Here is a 20,656-nt window from a genome sequence, read left to right as displayed (position 1 = left end):
ACTTGTTTGCCTTATTTCCATTGACTCCATTCCAGTTTCCTTCGTAAATACAGATGCAAAAAAACCCATTTAAGATCTCCCCCATTCCTTTTGGTTCCATACATAGCCGAGCACTCTGGTCTTCAAGAGGACCAATTTTATCCCTTACTATCCTTTTGCTCTTAATATACCTGTAGAAGCTCTTTGGATTATCCTTCACCGTGACTGCCAAGGCAACCTCATGTCTTCTTTTAGCCCTCCTAATTTCTTTCTTGAGGATTTTTTTGCACTTTTTATACTCCTCAAGCACCTGATTTGCTCCCTGTTTCCTATACATGTCATACATCTCTCTCTTCATCTTTATCAGAGTTCCAATATCGCTTGAGAACCAAGGTTCCTTATTCTTATTCACTTTGCCTTTAATCCTGACAGGAACATACAAACTCTGCACTCTCAAAATTTCTACTTTGAAGGCCTCCCACTTACCAATCACATCTTTGCCAGAGAACAACCTGTCCCAATCCAAGCTTTTTAGATCCTTTCTCATTTCTTCAAATTTGGCCTTCTTCCAGTTTAGAACCTCAACCCAAGGACCAGATCCATCTTTATCCATGATCAAATTGAAACTAATGGTGTTATGATCACTGGAACCAAAGTGTTCCCCTACACAGACTTCCGTCACTTGTCCTAACTCGTTTCCTAACAGGAGATCCAATATTGCATCCCCTCTAGTTGGTCCCTCTATATATTGATTTAGAAAACTTTCCTGAACACACTTTACAAACTCTAACCCGTCTAAACCTTTAACAGTATGGGAGTCCCAATCAATATGTGGATAATTAAAATCCCCTACTATCACAACTTTATGTTTCCTGCAGTTGTCTGCTATCTCTCTGCAGATTTACTCCTCCAATTCTCGCTGACTATTGGGTGGTCTTATAATACAACCCCATGAATGTGGTCATACCTTTCCTGTTTCTCAGCTCCACCCATAAGGACTCAGTAGACAAGCCCTCTAATCTGTCCTGCCTGAGCACTGCTGTAACATTTTCCCTGACCAGCAATGCCACCCCCCCGCCCCCACGAACCTTCATCCCTCTGCCTCTGTCACGTCTGAAACATCGGACCCTGGAATATTAAGCTGCCAGTCCTGCCCCTCCTGTAGCCAAGTTTCACTAATGGCTATAATGTCGTAATTCCATGTGTCAATCCATGCCCTCAACTCGTCCGCCTTCCCCACAATACTCCTTGCAGTGAAATAGACACCCCTCAGAAGATTATTACCACCACACACAGCCCTTCTATTTGTGACTTTGCACAAACTTTTAACGTCATTTATTTTCACCCCCTTGTTTTACCTTGTTCTACTTTGAGGTTTACAAATCATTTCCAGTACATAAGTGTAAAGGAGAACAAAATAATTGTTACTCCAGATCTGATGCAGCACAAAAATAGTAATATTGAAAACACAATAAATACATAAGATAACATATACATAGATTGATTGTAAAGTGACTCTGGGCACAGGAGTGTCTGAGACTTACTGCATGTATAATGCTCTGATCTGTGTGAACAATATGCAAGACAAGCTTTTCACTGCATCTTGTTTCACGTGACAATAACAAACCAGTCCCAATAACAGCTCTGCTGTCCTGCTCTGACATTTGAGATCAGGATCGGGACCTCACTGGAAAGGGCAGTGTTCCTGGCCACACTTGCGGGCAGCCCCGCACGATCCTGCAAGATTTGATCTGGAACAGAACAGTACAGCAGAGAAAAAGACCCTTTGGTCAACATGTTGTGCCGCACCATTTCAATTGGGACTCAAATGTGCAACTTCTGCCGACACAACGTCCATATCCTTCCGTTTTCCTCACCTTTATGTGAACATCTAAACATCTCTTCAAAATCCCAAATGTATCTGCCTCTAAAGGCAGGAGGAGAGACAGCAGCACACCGCCGCGCGTGCACAGCCCTCCGGTGAAAAATGATATTGTATCTGTTAAATAGGGGCCATGGACAATTCTGATTTGATGGAGAATGGACGTGAAAGCACAGAGGAACATCTGGAAAAATTTCTGAAACGCTCGTTCGCTGCTGTCATTACTGTGTGGTTCGGAATCTTTCGGAGGGTAGGCCTCAAAATCCCCGGCTTTGCCTGCTGTTGGTGACCGAGGTTGAGGTCGAATCGTTCGGCAGAGATGGCGCTCAGTACTCGGTGTCGGAGGGCTGGTCAGAGCTTGAAGTTTTCGGATGACTCAGAGTTGGACTGTGGTCGGGCATGGCAGGGAGAGTTTTTCTTCCTTCTCCCGTCTGCGTGAGATGTGGGACATTTGAGAGACTGAACTTTTACTGTGCTCATGGACTTCTTCATCAAGTTATGGTATTACTGCACTGTTGTAACTATATGTTATAATTATGTGGTTTTGTCAGTGTTTTTTTCCAGTCTTGGTCTGTCCTATGCTTTGTGATATCACACCGGAGGAAATAATGTATCATTTCTTAATGCATGCATTACTAAATGACTATAAAAGAGGACTGCGTGTCTTCATAATCTAAAAAAATAAACCCACCCCAGGCAGCTCATTACAGACATTCACCACACTCTGTGTAAAAAAACCTTGCCCCTCACATCTCCTTTGAATTTACCCCCCTCACCTTAAATGTGCGCCTTTGGGTATTTGACATTTCAAACCTGGGAAAAAGACGCTGTCTCTCTACTGAGCCTATGCTTCACTACCTCACCTTTCAGCAGTGCCCCCGTTGCAATGTTTAATTTGATATAGATATGCCCCGTGGCGAGGGGTGGAAATGGGTAAGGCCAGCCAACAGGGCTCTGGTGAAGCTGTAGGCCAATCCCCTGTACAGTGGTTTGCAGAATCATTGATGAACTCCGACCATACCATCAACTTTGGCCGGTTTATCAGCTACACCTGTATACCCGCTTGTTAATGCAAGTATCTGATCAGCCAATCATGTGGCAGCAGCTCAATGCAGAAAAGCATGCAGACAAGGTCAAGAGGTTCGGTTTATCTATCTAGAGATACAGGGCAGACCAGGCCCTTTTGTTATAACGACCTGCGCTGCCCAGCAACCCACTGATTTAACCCGCGCCTAATCACAGGACGATTTACAGTGACTAACTGACCTACGAACGTCTTTGGAGTGTGGTTGGAAAACCTGTGTGTTCATGGGAAAGGCATACAAACTCCTTACAGACGTCACTGAAACTGAACTCCGAACTCAAACACCACGAGCTGTTGTAGCGTGGCACAAACCGCTAGCTACTGTGGTATCTCAGAGACTCCTGATCTCCTGGGATTCTCACACACAACAGTCTGTAGAGTTTACGGAGAATGGTGCGAAAAACCAAAAAAACATCCAGTGAGTGGTAGTTCTGAGGTCAGAGGAGAATGGCTAGACTGGTTCAAGCTGACAGCAACTCAAATAACCACAGGTTACAAGAGTGGTGTGCAGAAGAGCATCTCTGAATGCACAACACATCACACCTTGAGGTGGATGGGCTACAGCAGAAGTCCATGAACATACAGTCAGTGGATATTTTATTAGTTACTTCCAGTGCCTAATAAAGTGGCCACTGAGTTACAAATGTATATTTCATATTTCTTACTGTAATTTACAGAAGGTATTGTACTGTACTTCTGTTGCACAACTAATTTCACGATATATACTCCTCTACTCCCTATACGTGTGGGCACGTGGCCAAGTGGTTAAGGCATTGGACTAGCAACCTGAAGGTCATGAGTTCGAGCCCCAGCCGAGGGAACGTGTTGTGTCCATGAGCAAGGCACTTAACCACACATTGCTCTGCGACGACACTGGTGCCAAGCTGTATGGGTCCTAATGCCCTTCCCTTGGACAACATTGGTGTCGTGGAGAGGGGAGACTTGCAGCACGGGCAACTGCTGGTCTTCCATACAACATTGCCCAGGCCTGCACCCTGGAGAGTGAAGACTTTCCAGGCGCAGATCCATGGTCTCGCAAGACTAACGGATGCCTTTATTTACTCCCTATACACCCACGCACAGCTCCAATCTGCTGATCAAATTTGCAGATGATACGACATCGATGGGCCTTATTTCCAACAATGATGAGACAGCCGACAGAGGAGAAGTCAACGCCCGAACACAGTGGTGCCAAGAAAACAACCTCTCCCTCAATGTTGCACAGTGAAGGAGTTGATTGTGGATTACAGAAGGAACAGAGATAGGCTATATTACAGTCCCCTACAGGACTGTAATTGAGTGGGTGAGTCATTTCAAGTTCCTCAGTGTACACATCACCGAGGATCTGACCAGGACTGTCCATACCGGCTGTGTGGTGAAAAAAGCACAACAGTGCCTCCTTCACCTCAGACAGCTGAAGAAGTTCGGCACGGGTCCCGAAATTCTCAGGATTTTCTACAGGGGCACCATTGAGAGCATCCTGACTGGCTGTGTCATTACCTGGTACGGGAACTGTACAGGGCACTGCAGAGAGTGGTGTGGACAGCCCAGTAGATCTGTGGTTGTGAACTTCCCTCTATTCGGGACATTTACCGCAGCAGGTGCATAAAGCCAGAACCAGCAGGCTGTGGGACAGCTTCTTTCAGCAGACCATCAGATTTATCAATACACATTGATCTGACTGTACATACTTGTATACAAAACAATACGTATACAATCAGTGTTTGGGCAATATCCTCCAATATTTCCCTTCCTTATTGCTTGTACATTGCGATGGAGATGCAACATATTGATTTTTACTCCATCATGTTGTGAGGTGGATGTATGAAGTAAAATTCTAATTCTTAAAAGAAAAGTCATAATACAGAATACGGAGAAAATTTACAAGGATGTTGCTGGGTGTGGAAGACCTGAGTTATAAAGAAAGATTGAATAGGTTTGGACTATATTTCTTGCAAAGTAGAAGTTTGAGGGGAAATTTGATACAGGTATATAAAATTATGAGGGGTATGGATAGGGTAAATGCAGGCAGGCTTTTCCACTGAGTTGGTGGGACGACAACCAGAGGTCATGGGTTAAGGGTGAAAGGAGAAAAGTTTAAGGGGAGCATGAGGGAGAACCCCTTCACTCAGAGGGTCATGAGAGTGTCGAATGAGCTGCCAGCAAGCGGTGCATGCAAACTCGATTTCAACGTTTAAGAGAAGTTTGGATAGGTACATGGATGAGACCCTCACATCGCATGAGAAAAGAAAAATTACTCTTAGAGTGAGGCAGGAAGTCAAGAAAGGGTAAGTTCCTCAGACAAGCTGATTATTGTTAAGGAGAGGTTTGGCCCTGTGTAGAGAAGTCCAGAGAAACCGTGGCAGATGCTTTAAATTTAGTCACAGCTCATTAAGTGGTGATGAGCAACACGGTGGCCTGACAGCGTGATGCTGTCACAGGGCACTCCGCGGTCTGGAGTTCAATTCGGTCACCGTCTCTACATCCTCCCCGTGGAGCGAGTGGGTTTCCCCCGAGTGCTCCAGGGTTTCCTCCCACAGTCCGAAGCTGCACTGGGTAGGTTAACTGTCCCCTGATTTGGGCAGGACGAATCAGAGTTGTCGGGCGTCGTCGAGGGGCTGCAGGGGCCTACTCGGGCTGGGGGGGGGAGGCCTGCACCTTACTGTATTACTAAATAAATGAACAGAGAACCCATTTCACCCAGGGTGCAGGGAGAGGGTGGAACCTGCATCCACTGGAAGGGTTAGGACGAACAGGGCGGGACTGACGGGGAACTGGGACAGCCTCACAAAGAGCACAAGAAGATGCTGAAGGGTCAGATTGGGGAGGGGAGCAGATTCAGGGACAGATATCCTGCATCAGGGTACCGGGGTGGGGGTGGGGTGACCCCACAGACGAAGAGGACGTGAGACAAGTGGAAGCGTTATAACTAAGCTCTCTCACTCACACACACAAGCTCCCCAGACACAGGAGGAAGTACCACTCCCGAGTTCCCGTGCCCACTCAGCGCAGCCCAACACATTAGGCAATGAGGCATGAGAAGAGTGGGGCAATATATACCGGGATACCGGAAAAGGGCCAGTAATGCCATGAAGGAACCCATTCACCTGCTCGGGGACTGTGTGTCCCACTCCCATCAGGGAGGAGGCTACGTTACATCCACACCAGGACCACCAGACTCAAAAACAGTTACTTTCCCCAAGCAGTAAGGCTGATCAGCACCTCCACCCACTAACCCACCTCTCCACACCCCCGACCACCAGTACTTTATCACTTCCTGCCAGTCACCTCATGCACAGACACTCCTGTGCCTAGTGTCACTTTGTAGACATACAATCAATGGATATAAACTATCTGATGTGTTTATATTTACTGTGAGTTTGTTACTCATAGTCACACTTTATTGATCCTGAGGGAAATTGGTTTTCGTTACAGTTGCACCTTAAATAATTAAATAGTGATAAAACCATAAATAATTAAATAGTAATATGTAAATTATGCCAGGAAATAAGTCCAGGACCAGCCTATTGGCTCAGGGTGTCTGACCCTCCAAGGGAGGAGTTGTAAAGTTTGATGGCCACAGGCAGGAATGACTTCCTATGACGCTCTGTGTTGCATCTCGGTGGAATGAGTCTCTGGCTGAATGTACTCCTGTGCCCACCCAGTACATTATGTAGTGGATGGGAGACATTGTCCAAGATGGCATTGAACTTGGACAGCATTGTTCCTTATCTCTGTTTTTTTGTGTTGCATCAGATCCAGGGCATAATTATTTCATTCTCCTTTACACTTATGTACCAGAAATGATGATGGATGCATTGGTCGTGATCTTTCTGGCATGGTCCCGAAGGACTGGAAGATTGCAAATGTCACTCCACTCTTTAAGAAGGAAGGAAGACAAAAAGGAAGGAGATTACAGGCCGTTAATTAACACCAGTTAGCCTAACCACAGTGGTTGGGAAAGTGTTGGAGTCTATTACTAAGAATGAGGTGTCGAGGTACTTGGAGACGAATGATAAAATAACTCAAAGTCAGCATGAAGGGAAATCTTGCCTGACAGATCTGGTACAGTTCTTCAAGGAAGTTACAAGCAGGGTGGACAAAGGAGAGGCAGTGTATGTCATTTACTTGGATTTTCAGAAGGCTTTTGATAAGGTGTCACACATGGGGCTGCTTAACATGATAAAATCCTGTGGCGTTACAGGAAAGGTACTGGCATGGATAGAGGAATGGCTGACAGGCAGGAGGCAGCAAGTGGGAATAAAGTGAGCCTTTTCTGGTTGGCTGCCAATGACTAGTGATGTTTCTCAGGGGTCAGTATTGGGACCGCTACTTTTCACAGTGTTTGTCAGCGATTTGGATAATGGCTTTGTGGCACAGTTTGCAGACGATACGAAGATAGGTGGAGGGGTAGGTAGTGTGAGGAAGCAATGTAATTGCAGCAGGACTTAGACAAATTGGAAGAATGGGCAAAAAAGTGGCAGTTGCAATAGAGTGTTGGGAAATGTATGATAATGCATTTTGGTAAAAGGAACGATAGTGCAGACTATTATCTAAATAGGGAGAAGGTTCAAACATCAGAGCTACAGATAGACTTACAAGTCCTCATGCAAGTCACCCAGAAGATTAATTGAGTCTGTGGTAAAGAAGGCAAATGCACAGTCAGCATTTATTTCAAGTGGAATAGAATATTAAAGTAAGGAGATAATGCTGAGCCTTTATAAGACACTGGTCAGGCCACACTTAAGAGTATTGTCAATGGTTTTGGGCCCCATATCTCAGAAAGAATGTGTTGTCATTGGAGAGTCCAGGAGAGGTTCACAAGAATGATTCTGGAAATGAAGGGGTTAACATATGAGGAACATTTGGCAGCTTTGGGGCTGTACTCACTGGAATTTAGAAGAATGCCGGGGGGGATCTCATTGAAACCTACCACAAGTTGGAAGGACTAGATAAGGTGGATGTGGAGAGAATGTTTCCTATGGTGGGGGTATCCAGAATAGCCTCAGAATTGAGGGGCGACCTTTCAGAGTAGAGCTAAGGAGGAATTTATTTTCAGCAGAGAGCAGTGAATTGGTGGCATGCTCTGTCACAGACTGCACTGGAGGCCAAGTCTGTGGTATATTTAAGGTGGAAGTTGATTGTTTCTGGATCAGTTGGGGTATCAAAGGATGTGGTGAGAAGGCAGGTGTATGGGGTTGAGTTGAATCTGGGAGCAGCCTCGATGGGCTGAATGGCCTAATTCTGCTCCTGTGTCTTAGGGACACTAAACCTGAATCTGAAGAGAATGGCTGCTGGTGACTAGTGGTGTTCCACAGGAGTTGGTGTTGGGACCGCTTCTCTTTTTTACGTCATACAGGACTCTGCAGAAGTCCCTGGCACATAGACTTCTGTTGGTGTGCCTAAGTCTTGTGCACAGTCCTATAGTAATTTTATGTTTTGCACTGTACTACTGCCGTAAATAACAATTTCATGACGTATGTGAGTGATGATAAACCTGATTCTGATATGGGTCTCTATTGTGGACTGAAAGTGCAAACTCACTCTCCGCTCCATGTTGACAAACACAGTACGGTCCAGAATTAGGGCCAACTGGCCCATCGAGTCCATTTTGCCACTCAATCATTTTCCATCTCAACCTCACTCTCCTGCCTTCTCCCCGACTGCTTCACCCTTGCACTTCCTTTGTTCACCTGCTCTGCACTTTGCCTGTAATTGCAACACTGTTTTTTTGCACCTCTTCATGCAAGAGGTCAGCTGGTAAATGATGGGATCTTGCTGTGCTCCTTTATAACAGTACCTGCACTTTACTGCTCGCAAATTGTGTTGGGACCTTCTGGAATGGAAACAAGGGGCAGTATCGCCACCCATCTTTTAACTGAGATCTCTACTCGCCGTTGAATGGAGCTGAGAGTGAAAATAAATCAGCCACAATTGAATGCTAGAGCATACTTGATGGGCCCAAATGGTCCAGTACTGCTCCTGTGGTCTTACTGATTTCCTCCTGTACTACTGTGATGTATTTCTGCGTGGAATGCCTGCCCGGCACGCAAGCAAACAAAAGATTTTCACTCTATCTTGATACAGATGAGAATTAACAAGCCAATTCACTGGCCGAGGAGTGGTGAGGTTGTGAAACGTACTACAGAAATCCTGTAAACACAACCACTGCCAAAGCAAATAAAATATTGCATGTGTTCACACAAGAATTCTTTAAAGAACCGCTGGGTTCATTGATGGAATGCATACCACTTTATCTAATTCATCACTGAAAAATGGCAGATGGAATTTAATGAAGCCAAGGGAGAGGTTTTGCACTTTGGAAGGACCAGCCAGGGTAGGTCTTACACAGTGAACAGTGGGGCACTGAGGTGTGTGGTAGAACCAAGGGGTCTGGGAATACAGGTCCATGATTCACTGAAAGTGGCATCACCAGCAGACAGGGTCGTAAAGAAAGCTTTTGGCACATTTGTCTTCTTAAATCGCGGTGTTGAGTACAGGAGTCGGGGTGTTACGCTGCAGTTGTAAAGACGTTAGTGAGGCCTAACGTGGAGTGTTGTTTGTAGTCCTGGTCACCTACCTACAGGAAAGATGTAACTGAAATTGAAAGAGTGCAGAGAAAATTTACATGGATATTGTGGGAACATAAGTTAGAGAAGGTTAGGACTTTATTCCTTAGAGTGAAGGAGAAAGAGGGGAGATTTGATAGCAGCGTGAAAAATTATTCGGGGTAGGAGGCAGCCGTCGATCCCAGGGGATTATGGGTTTGCGCCTCTGGTGGACTGTGTCCTCTCCAGGGTGCAAGCCTGGAAGATTTGAAGAACTGGCTGTTGCCCATGCAGCAGGTTCCCCCTCTCCATGTCACTGACATAGTCCAAGGGAAGGGCAAGTGTCGATACAGCTTGGCACCAGTGTCGAAGCAGAGGTCGCCAGAGTGAAGTTGTTAACAACATCAAACTGCCTTAGGGACCCCGCTCCAGATTCCTTCCTCAGGGTTTACTCCCAAAGCCTTTCCCATGGGTTGGTATGGCCGCAAGGCAGCGGAGATTTAAAATCAGAGTTTTCCTTCTCCCAGGCGGGCTGATGAGCCCCACCTGCCCGATATTAGGGGTATGGACAGGGTAACTGCAAGCAAGCCTTTTCCACTGAGGTTGGGTGAGACGTAAACTAGAGGTCATGGGTTAAGGATGAAAGGTGAAATGTATAAGGCAAATATCAGAATCAGGTGTATTATCACTGGCATGTGACATGAAATCTGTGATGAGAGGGACCTTCACTTAGAGAGGGCGGAGAGAGCATGGAATGAGCTGCCAGAGGAAGTGGTGGCTGTGGGTTCAATAATGAACATTTCAGAGAAGCTTGGTTGACTACACGGACCGGAGGTGTATGGAAGGCAGTCCAGGTGTCTGGGTGCAGTCGATAAACAGCAGATTAACAGTTCAGCATGCACTAAATGGGCCAAAGGGCCTGATTCTGAGCTGCAGTGGTCTACCGCACTATGACTGGCACCCTCAGTTGTTGTGGCTAGGGCTCGGGGCGGTGACTGAGTTCAGTGACATGGCGTGTCTCAAGACACGTTTCCACATTGGTGTAGGCCAGGAGAAAGGCAGAATATCAAAACATTTCTTCAACATGCCCAAAGCCCTGACAGTGTGAAAGGCAGGAGGCAGCGAGTCAGGTGTGTGCAGGAGCCGAGGACGGTGGGGAACACAGGGCTCCACGCAGAGGCTCAGGAGGTGTCGGGAGGGAACGGAGACAGCAACGGTCTGGTCATGGCGGGGTTAATTTGCTCCACAGTGCATGGAGAGGAGGGGAGAGAAAAGGGGAGAGTGATGGGGGGAGTGGACGAGGTGGAGCGAGGCAGAGCGCGACGGAAGAGGGGGAAAGCGACGGGGAGGGGGTGGAGCGAGGGAGAGCGACGGGGAGGGGGAGAGCGAGGGAGAGAGTGATGGGGAGGGGGAGAGCGACGGGGAGGGGGTGGAGCAAGGGACAGAGTGATGGGGAGGGGGAGAGCGACGGGGAGGGGAGGGAGCGAGGGAGAGAGCGACGGGGAAGGGGTGGAGCGAGGGAGAGAGTGACGGGGAGGGGGAGAGCGACGGGGGAGGGGGAGAGCGAGGGAGAGAGTGATGGGGAGGGGGAGAGCAACGGGGAGGGGAGGGAGCGAGGGAGAGAATGACGGGGGAGGGGGAGAGCGACGGGGGAGGGGGAGAGCGACGGGGAGGGGGAGAGCGACGGGGAGGGGGAGATCGACGGGGAGGGGGAGAGCGACGGGGAGGGGGAGAGCGACGGGGAGGGGGAGAGCGACGGGGAGGGGGAGAGCGACGGGGAGGGAGAGCGCGACGGGGAGGGAGAGCGCGACGGGGAGGGAGAGCGCGACGGGGAGGGAGAGCGCGACGGGGAGGGGGTGGAGCGAGGGAGAGAGAGAGGTGGAGAGGGAGTAATGAAGATTCAGAGGCGAATTGAGTGTGTACATCTCCTCAGACAGTACCCAACATTAGGGCTGAACCACACACATCAAAGTGGCTGGTGAACGCAGCAGGCCAGGCAGCATCTCTAGGAAGAGGTACAGTCGACGTTTCCGGCCGACACCCTTCGTGCAGTCCTGATGAAGGGTCTCAGCCCGAAACATCGACTGTACCTCTTCCTAGAGATGCTGCCTGGCCTGCTGCATTCACCAGCAACTTTGATGTATGTGGCTTGAATTTCCAGCATCTGCAGAATTCCTCGTGATTAGGGTTGAACCCTTGGTTAACAACACTGCCACGAGACGAGCCTCCATGCTCGAGAAGGTTGTGGGTGCTGCGCTGTCTTTACGGACTGACAGAGGACAACTGATACGAGTCAGTGACATGGAGTTTCCTAGTCAGTGCTCTCAGATGTGATGCTGGTCTCACTGCTGGTTAGGCATTCCCCCAGAGACAGACTCCTCCCTCCGGTGAGGCTGTATTCACCACCTGTATCCCATTCCCCGAGAGAGATCCCTCCCCCTACCCAGCCCCCACTGGGTGACTTACCCGGATCAGGAACCTCCTTCAGCACGCCCCTCCGGACCAACTCCTCCCTACTTTGCCTCGCCGACATCTTCCGCTCCAGCACTACGAGGGCAAGAGGAAGAAGAGGAAGAGTTAACGACGGGACACAGTATCACCAGCTGTCGATCTCTCTGCGCAGTCCATCACAGAAACCAGCCCCCCCTCCATGAGCTCCGTCTTCACCTCGCAGCCAGCATAATCAATGCCCCTACCCACGCCAGATATTCTCCCCTCTCCCATTGGGCAGAAAATACAAAAGCCTGAAAGCACGTACCACAGGCTCAAGGCAGCCTATCCCACTAGTCAATGGACGTCTCACACACTGTAATTTCAGCTTCTGATTTCTAAATCGACCTCATCGGCCCATGCACTTACTGTATTTGACCACTGCTTTGCACTTGCCCTGTAACTCAGAACAGAGAACCTTACAGCACGATACAGGCCTTTTGGCCCACCACATTCTGCTGACCATGTAACCTACTCCGAGATGAACCTAACCCTTCTCTCCTACATAGCCCCCATGTGTCCATCTCAGAGTTTCTTAACTGTCTCTAATGTATCTGTCTCTCCCACCAGCAGGGTGTTCCACACACTCACCATTCTCTGTGTAAAGAATTTACCCCGACATCCCCCCAATACTTTCCTCCAATCCCCTTGTACAGTCATTTCTGCTCTGACTGTCCACTGAATCAATGCCTCCTGAGCTGCTACACCTCTACAAGTCACGCCTCATCCTCCTTTGCTGCAAAGCGAAAAGCCCTAGTTTGCTCAACCTTTCCTCATGAGACACACTCTCTGATCCAGGCTGCACCCTGGTAAATCTCCTCTGCACCCTCTAAAACTTCCATATCCTTCCTGTCATGAGGTGACCAGAACTGAACACAATATTCCAAGTGTGGTTGAACTAGGGTCTTCTGGAGCTGCAACTTTATCTCGTGGCTCTTGAACACATTTCCCAGTGAATGCCAACACACCGTACGCCTTCCTAAGCACCCTATCAATTTGCATGGTAACTTTGGGGGATCTTTCTAAAGGACTCCAGCTCCTCCACACTAAGAATCTTGCCATTAACCCTGGACTTGACCTTCAAGTTCAACCTTCCAAAGTGAATCACTTCACACTTTTGGGATTGAATGCCATCTGCCACGTCTCTGCATCCTATCCATGTCCCATTGTAACCTACGACAACCTCCTACACAACCCACTGCACCACCGACCTTCACTATATTCTACACTTGGCTTTCTCTTTGTACAATTCGGTGTGTTTGTGCACCAAATTAACTACCTGGATGGCAAAGGGTTTTTCACTGTCAATAATGTACACACGACAATAATGAACCATTCCAAGATGCCCCCCCAACAGCATGTGACTGACGCAAGTTCAGGATTACAGTGAGGTCACACTACCCAACTACACCCACGTGACCAATTAACCCACGTCCTTGGAATGTGGGAGGAAACCCATGTGGTCAACATAAAAACTCAAGGATTGGTGAATCAAGAACTAGAGGGTATGGGAGAGATGGGGAAGAGATTTAATAGGATACTGAACATAGAGTATATGGAAGGAGCTACTACATTTCCTATCCACTTATAGGCATCCGTTAGTCTCGTGATTTGTGCCTTGGAAGGTTTCCAGGGCACTGGCCTGGGCAAGGTTGTACGGAAGACCGACAGCTGCCCATGCTGCAAGTCTCCCCTCTCCACGCCACTGATGTTGTCCAAGGGAAGGGCATTAGGACCCATACAGCTTGGCACCAGTGTCATCACAGAGCAATGTGTGATTAAGTGCCTTGCTCAAGGACACAACATGCTACCTCAGCTGAGGCTCGAACTAGCGACCTTCAGATCACTAGACCGACGCCTTAACCACCTAGCCACTACCTCTACTCAGGCAGGTATATGGATAGGAAAGGTTTAGAGGGATATGGGCCAAACATGGGCAGATGGGACTAGCTTAGGTGGAAATCTTGGCCAGCGTGGAGCAGCTGGGCTGAATGACCTGCTTCTGTGCTGTGCTGTATAATCCTATGACGATGATTGGAGTAACGCACTTCAGATCAGAAGTGCACATTGGAAACAACATCTCCACCTTGTTGGCGATCAACGCGGGCACGTCTCAACAATGGGTGAGCAGCTTCAAGTTCCTGGGTGCCAACATCTCTGAACATATTGTCGCTGTTACACAACAGTGGTTATATTTCATTTGGAGTTTGAAGAGATTTGTTATGTCACTAAAGACGCTCACAGATTTCTAAAGGTGTCCTGTGGAGGGCATTCTAACTGATTGCATCACCGTCTCGTACGGAGGGCACCAACGCACGTGATCGGAAGAAGCTGCAGAGGCTGGTAAATTCAGCCAGGCTCCATCATGGGCGCTGTCCTCCCCCAGCATCAAAAGGTGACGCTTCAAGGCGGCAACATTCATCATTGAGAACCCCATCACTCAGGAAATGCCCTCTCTTTACGACCGTCAACAAGGAGGTACAGGAGCCTGAAGAGACTTACTCAGTGTTTTAGGAACAGCTTCTTCCCCTCTGCCAGATTTCTAAACGGACAATGAACCCACGTACATTATCTCATTAATTTTGCTCTCTTCTTGCACCACCTGTTTAATTTTTTGACATACGTTTCTTTCTTGTTGCAATTTAAAGTTGTTTTAATGCATGGCACTGTACTTCTGCCACATACAAAATAAACAAATTTCACAATACATGTGAGGAATATTCTGGTTCTGATTCAGCACATCATGAGACTTGAACAAACAGAAGTAGAAAAGCAGGGCGTCTTTTTAACCCAGACTTCACCCTGTGAACTGTAATCCCACTGAAAGCCCTTCTTTGTAAGGGAGTTAATTGTCGCAGCGTTAATTAACTCCTGCACTTTCAGAGAGACTCTATTCTATGGCTGTGCGTGGAACAGCCTCTTCTAATCCACGCCACCACGGACTCACTTTGTACTGAAACATTCCCGGTCAGTGTCCAAACTAAATAATCTGCTTTGAAATGATGTATTGGCACAGTCTGGCATTCCAACGAGATAAAGACCCATTCTGTCAACTAACCAACACTGACACAACAGAGGTGTGTCCAGACACCCAGAACAAAGGGAAGTCGAATTGGAACTGGAATGCAGGAGGCCGAGTTAAACTTTTAAAATGTATTCTTAGAATTTATACAACTTAGAAGAGTGCAGCACAGTACAGACCCTTCGGTCCCTGATCTTGTACCAACCTTTTCACTCAATCTAGCCCTTCCTAGAGAAAACAAAATCACTGGCTGTCCACTTGATCTCTGCCTCTTATCATCTTGTAGACCTCTGTCAAGTTACCTCTCATCCTCCGTCACTCCAAAGAGAAAAGACCTAACTCGTTCAGCCTATCTTCGTAAAATATGCTCTCTAATACAGGCAGCATCCTGGCAAATCTCCTCTGCAACCTCTCTAGTATAATCCCTCCTATAATGAGGTGACCAGAACTGAATACAATACTCCAAATATAATTCTGACTCAACCTGTAGGAACCATATATCTCTCCAACATTTGCTTTGTATTCTGTGTTGTGTGTTTATGATGTTTAAAATGGTAACCAGTCATGTGAGTAGGGAAGTGGTAAAAGTGAAGGGAATAGGTTATGTATTCTTGCTTATTTCAGGGCAGTTTGTAGCTTGGGACTGGCGGTTGTCATATTTTTTGCTGATCACTGAATATCACTGGATAATGCTTAGCTTACATGGGTAGGCTGAAGTACATTGCATCAAGATTGGATGAAAAAGGATCTGGTGCTTTCCCAACGCAAATGATGAATAAACTCTCTCGGGATTCCAGCTAGGTACAGCTATCAATCATAACCGACATCTCGATGACCAACTCTGCCATCTTCATCAGGGATGATGCCTGGGCATGTCTAGTCCGGCGGTATTTATACCCTGTAGTCCATCCCTCTGGAGTGGATGAGGACTAATCAATCAGATTTCTGCTCTACCACCTTGTTTATAATCAAATTCCAGTTCTTACTTAGAGCAAGACCTTTGTCTTTGTTAAAAACTTTTTCATCTAGTTTTATTTCAATGGCTTCCTTCACCAGGCAGTCCCAAAAGCCACTGGGGCGGTAGAGTAGTTTTGTGCCGTCAAAGTCAATCCTATGGCCACTGCGAACGCAGTGTTCTGCTCCCGCCGATTTCTCCAGGTAACCCAAATGGATACACCTCCTGAGCAGGTTTCCACCATGTGTCCCACCCCAGTGGTCTTCTGGACTGCCTGGCAGAGAAAGTCATTGAAATGAAACTAGAGGAAAATAATTTTAACAAAGACAAAGGTCACGCTCTCAGCAAAAACTGGAATTTGATTGCAAACAAGGCGGGAGAGGGAAAACCCGATTGGATGAGAGGTAACCAATCAAGATGGATGGACGAGGGGCGAATAGATACCACCGGACTACGCATGCCCAGGCGTCATCCCTGATGAGGGTGACAGAGTTTGTCAGTGAAATGTCAGTCATAATCGATACACGTACCCGGCTAGAAGCCTGAGATGAGTTTATTTGTTCAAGATTGTATGTTTGCCAATTGCTATAAAGGATTCAACCCTTTGCATTCTTTGGAACAACCATTTCGCTGGGGATGAGGGAGCGACATGCAAGTATAACCACTCTGCAGTGGTCACAGGCTAGTGGCAATTGTTTTGTTTTGCCACTATATAACTCTTCCCTTCTACACAGCCCTCCATATCTCTATCATCCATGTGCCTATCTCAGAGCCTCTTAAGCATCCCCAGCAGTGTGTTTCACGCGCCTAGTGCTCTCTGTACAATAACCTACCTCGAACTTCCCCTGATACTTTCCTCCAGTCACCTTAAAATGATGCCCCTTTGTATTAGCCACTGCCACCCTGGGAGAAAGACTCTGTCTGCCCACTCGGTTTATGATCCTTATCATTTTATATTTGAGGGGTAAGCCTAATTTTCTTTCAGTTATTGAGTATGTGACATCAGCAATGTTCTAGTCAAATCTGATACAATCAGAGACACTTAAACAAGCATTCAAATAGCTGAGGCAACACACACAACACGCTGGAGGAACTCAGCAGGTCGGGCAGCATCCGTGGAAACGATGAGTCGATGTTTTGGGCAGGAACCCTTCGTCAGGACTGAAGAGGGAAGGGGCAGAAGGTGGGGGAGGGTGGGAAGGAGGAGGCTGGTAGGTTACACCTCCTCTCTTGCCACCATTCATGGCCCCAAACAGTCTTTCCAAGTGAGGCAACACTTCACTTGTGAGTCTGTTGGGGTCATCTATTGCATCCGGTGCTCCCGGTGTGGCCTCCTCTACATCGGTGAAACCCGACGCAGATTGGGGGACCGCTTCGTCAAGCACCTCCGCTCCGTCCGCCACAACAGACAGGATCTCCCAGTAGACACCCACTTCAACTCTGCTTCCCATTCCCATTCAGATATGTCCATACATGGCCTCCTCTACTGCCATGATGAGGTTAAACTCAGGTTGGAGGAGCAACACCTCATATACCGTCTAGGTAGTCTCCAGCCCCTTGATATGAACATAGAATTCTCCAACTTCCAGTAATTCCCTTCCCCTCCCTTCCCCTTTCCCTATTTCACTCTGCCCCCTCCCCCAGCTGCCTATCACCTCCCTCATGGTTCCGCCTCCTTCTACTATCCATTGTGTTTTCCCCTATTCCTTCTTCACCTTTCCTGCCTATCACCTCCCTGCTTCCCCTCCCCCACCCCTTTATCTTTCCCCTTACTGGCTTTTCACCCGAAACCTACCAGCCTTCTCCTTCCCACCCGCCCCCACCTTCTTTATAGGGCCTCTGCCCCCTCCCTCTTCAGTCCTGAGGGAGGGTTCCGGCCCGAAACGTTGACTCATCGTTTCCACAGATGCTGCCCGACCTGCTGAGATCCTCCAGCGTGTTGTGAGTGTTGCTTTGATCCCAGCATCTACAGATTATTTTGTGTTTATGAATAGCTGAGGCATACAGTCCTAGTACTGGCAAGGATGGTCACCATGTACGGAGATAGACTGAAGGTCCTGTTTGACTCTGGCAGGTAGATGAGGGCTCCGCCCAGGCCGATCGCTTGCCCCTCTTCCAGGGTTGAGTCGGACCTCAGATGTTCCTGGAGCACACTGTGTCCCTGGGTGCAAAGGGAATTCTGGGTACCAGTGATCTGACTGATTAATTCTTAGATTAGACTGCTTAATTGCCATTTTCTTTGCAGTTTAAACAATCACCCGTCCTGATGAAGGGTCACGGCCTGAAACGTCGACTGTACTCTTTTCCACAGATGCTGCCTGGCCTGCTGAGTTCCTCCAGCAATTTGTGTGCATTATTTGGTGTGTCCAGCATCTGCAGATTCTCTTTTGTTTATCAGGAAATTTGCTGTTGTGCCAGCAGTACCGTGCAAAACATAATAGAAAGAATACTGAATTATAGTAAATAAGTAGAGCAAAAATAGAAATAAAAAAGTAGTGAGGTATTGTTCATGGGTTCAATGTCCATTCAGAAATCTGATGGCAGAGGGGAAGAAGTTGTTCCTGAATCATTGAGTGTGTGTCTTCAGGCTCCTGTACCTCCTCCCTGATGGTGGCAATGAGAAGAGGACATGTCCTGGGTGATGATGGTCCTCAATGATGGGAGTAGGTGGCCATCGATCCCGGGGGGATCATGGGTTTGCGCCCCTGGTGGACTGTGTCCTCTCCAGGGTGCAAGCCTGGGCGGGTGGATTTGAAGAAGCGACTGTTGCCCATGTAGACAGCTCCCCCTCTCCACATCACTGATGTAACATAGAAACATAGAAAACCTACAACACAACACAGGCCCTTCAGCCCACAATGCTGTGCCGAACATGTACTTACTTTAGAAATTACCCAGGGTTACCCATAGCCCTCTATTTTTCTAAGCTTTATGTACCTATCCAGGAGTCTCCTAAAAGTCCCTATTGTATCTACGTCCACCACTGTCACTGGCAGCTCATTCCACACACTCACCACTCTCTGCGTAAAATACATACCCCTGACATCTCCTCTGTACCTACTTCCAAGCACCTTAAAATTGTGCCCTCTCATGCTAGCCATTTCAGCCCTGGGAAAAGGCCTCTGACTATCCACATGATCAATGCCTCTCATCATCTTATACACCTCTATCAGATCACCTCTCATCCTCCGTCACTCAAGGAGAAAAGGCTGAGTTCACTCAATCTATTCTCATAAGGCATGCTCCCCAATCCAGGCAATATTCTTGTAAATCTCCTCTGCACCCTTTCTATAGTTTCCACATCCTTCCTGTAGTGAGGCGACCAGAACTGAGCACAGTACTCCAAGTGGGGTCTGACCAGGGTCCTATATAGCTGCAACATTACCTCTCGGCTCTTAAACTCAATCCCACGATTGATGAAGGCCAACGCACCGTACGCCTTCTTAACCACAGAGTCAACCTGTACAGCAGCTTTGAGTGTCCTATGGACTCAGACCCCAAGATCCCTCTGATCCTCCACACTGCCAAGAGTCTTACCATTAATACTATATTCTGCCATCTTATTTGATCTACCAAAATGAACCACCTCACACTTATCTGGGTTGAACTCCATCTGCCACTTCTCAGCCCAGTTTTGCATCCTATCAATGTCCCGCTGTAACCTCTGACAGCCCTCCACACTATCCACAACACCCCCAACCATGCAGTCCAAGGGAAGGGCAAGTGTCAATACAGCTTGGCACCAGTGTCGTCGCAGAGGTTGCCAGAGTGAAGTTGTAAACAACATCAAACTGCCTGAGGGACCCCGGCTCCGGATTCCTTCCTCGAAGTTTACTCCTGAGCCTTTCCCATGGGTGGGTAAGGCCGCTAGGCAGCAGAGGTTTAAAATCAGAGTTTTCCTTCTCCTGGTCGGGCTGCCATCCAAGGCTGACGAACCTCAACTTCCCAAAGCAACTGGTTTTGAGGTGCCAGTGGTCTGCCTTTGCCCCTTCTCTCATCAGTAGAAACAGTTCCACCGGGGCTAGGAGCTAAGCTACACGTGAAGGCCAAGAGTGGGACTTGGTTGTCAGAGGCTGTTAGAGACACAGACCATTTGGAGCAGTTTATAGGTAGTGGGAGTTTATTGCCACTACCATCCCCGGCTACGACACCCTTCGGATTCCTCAATGATGGACACCACCTTTTTGAGGCATCGCTCCTTGAAGGTGTCCTGGATACTACGGAGGCTCGAGCCCATGGTGGAGTCGACTAAGTTTACAAAATTATGAGGGGCATAGACAGGGTAAATGCCCTGAGGTTGGATGGGGCTCCAACCAGGTGTCATGGCTTTATGGGTGAAAGATGAGAGGTTTAAGGGGAATATCGTAAACTTCTACACTCAGAGGATTGTGAGGGTGGAACGAGCTGCCAGCACAAATGATCCATATGAGATCGATTTCAACATTTAAGAGAAGTTTGGATAGCTACATGGATGGTAGGGGTAATTAGGGCTATGTTCCCAGGGCAGGTCACGGGGAGTAGGCCGTTAAAGTGGTTTCGGCATAGACTAGATGGGCCAAAAGGCCTGTTTCTGTGCTGTTCTTCTCTATGATTCTAACTCTCTGCAGCTTACTTCAATCCTGTGCAGTGGCCCCTCCAGTGATGCAACTAGTTACAATGCTCTTCACCGTACTCCTGTGAGAAATTTGCAAACATC

General features: G+C 47.9%; 1 protein-coding gene across 4 annotated transcripts in view; it reads right to left on the bottom strand.

Moving 5' to 3' along the window:
- The window catches only part of phactr2 (phosphatase and actin regulator 2), a 143,240-nt gene that overhangs the window by 69,366 nt on the left and 53,218 nt on the right, over nucleotides 1-20,656 (bottom strand). For all 4 annotated transcript variants that reach the window (XM_063055435.1, XM_063055433.1, XM_063055434.1 and 1 more), the window contains exon 3: nucleotides 11,960-12,040. In XM_063055435.1, the coding sequence (XP_062911505.1) occupies nucleotides 11,960-12,040 (81 nt within the window). The remainder of the gene's footprint in view (nucleotides 1-11,959; nucleotides 12,041-20,656) is intronic.

The sequence above is a fragment of the Mobula hypostoma genome, chromosome 8, assembly GCF_963921235.1.
Source record: "Mobula hypostoma chromosome 8, sMobHyp1.1, whole genome shotgun sequence".
Taxonomy (NCBI): Eukaryota; Metazoa; Chordata; class Chondrichthyes; order Myliobatiformes; family Myliobatidae; genus Mobula; species Mobula hypostoma.
The sequence above is the reverse complement of the archived record's forward strand: the minus strand, read 5'-3'. Positions and strand labels throughout refer to the sequence as shown.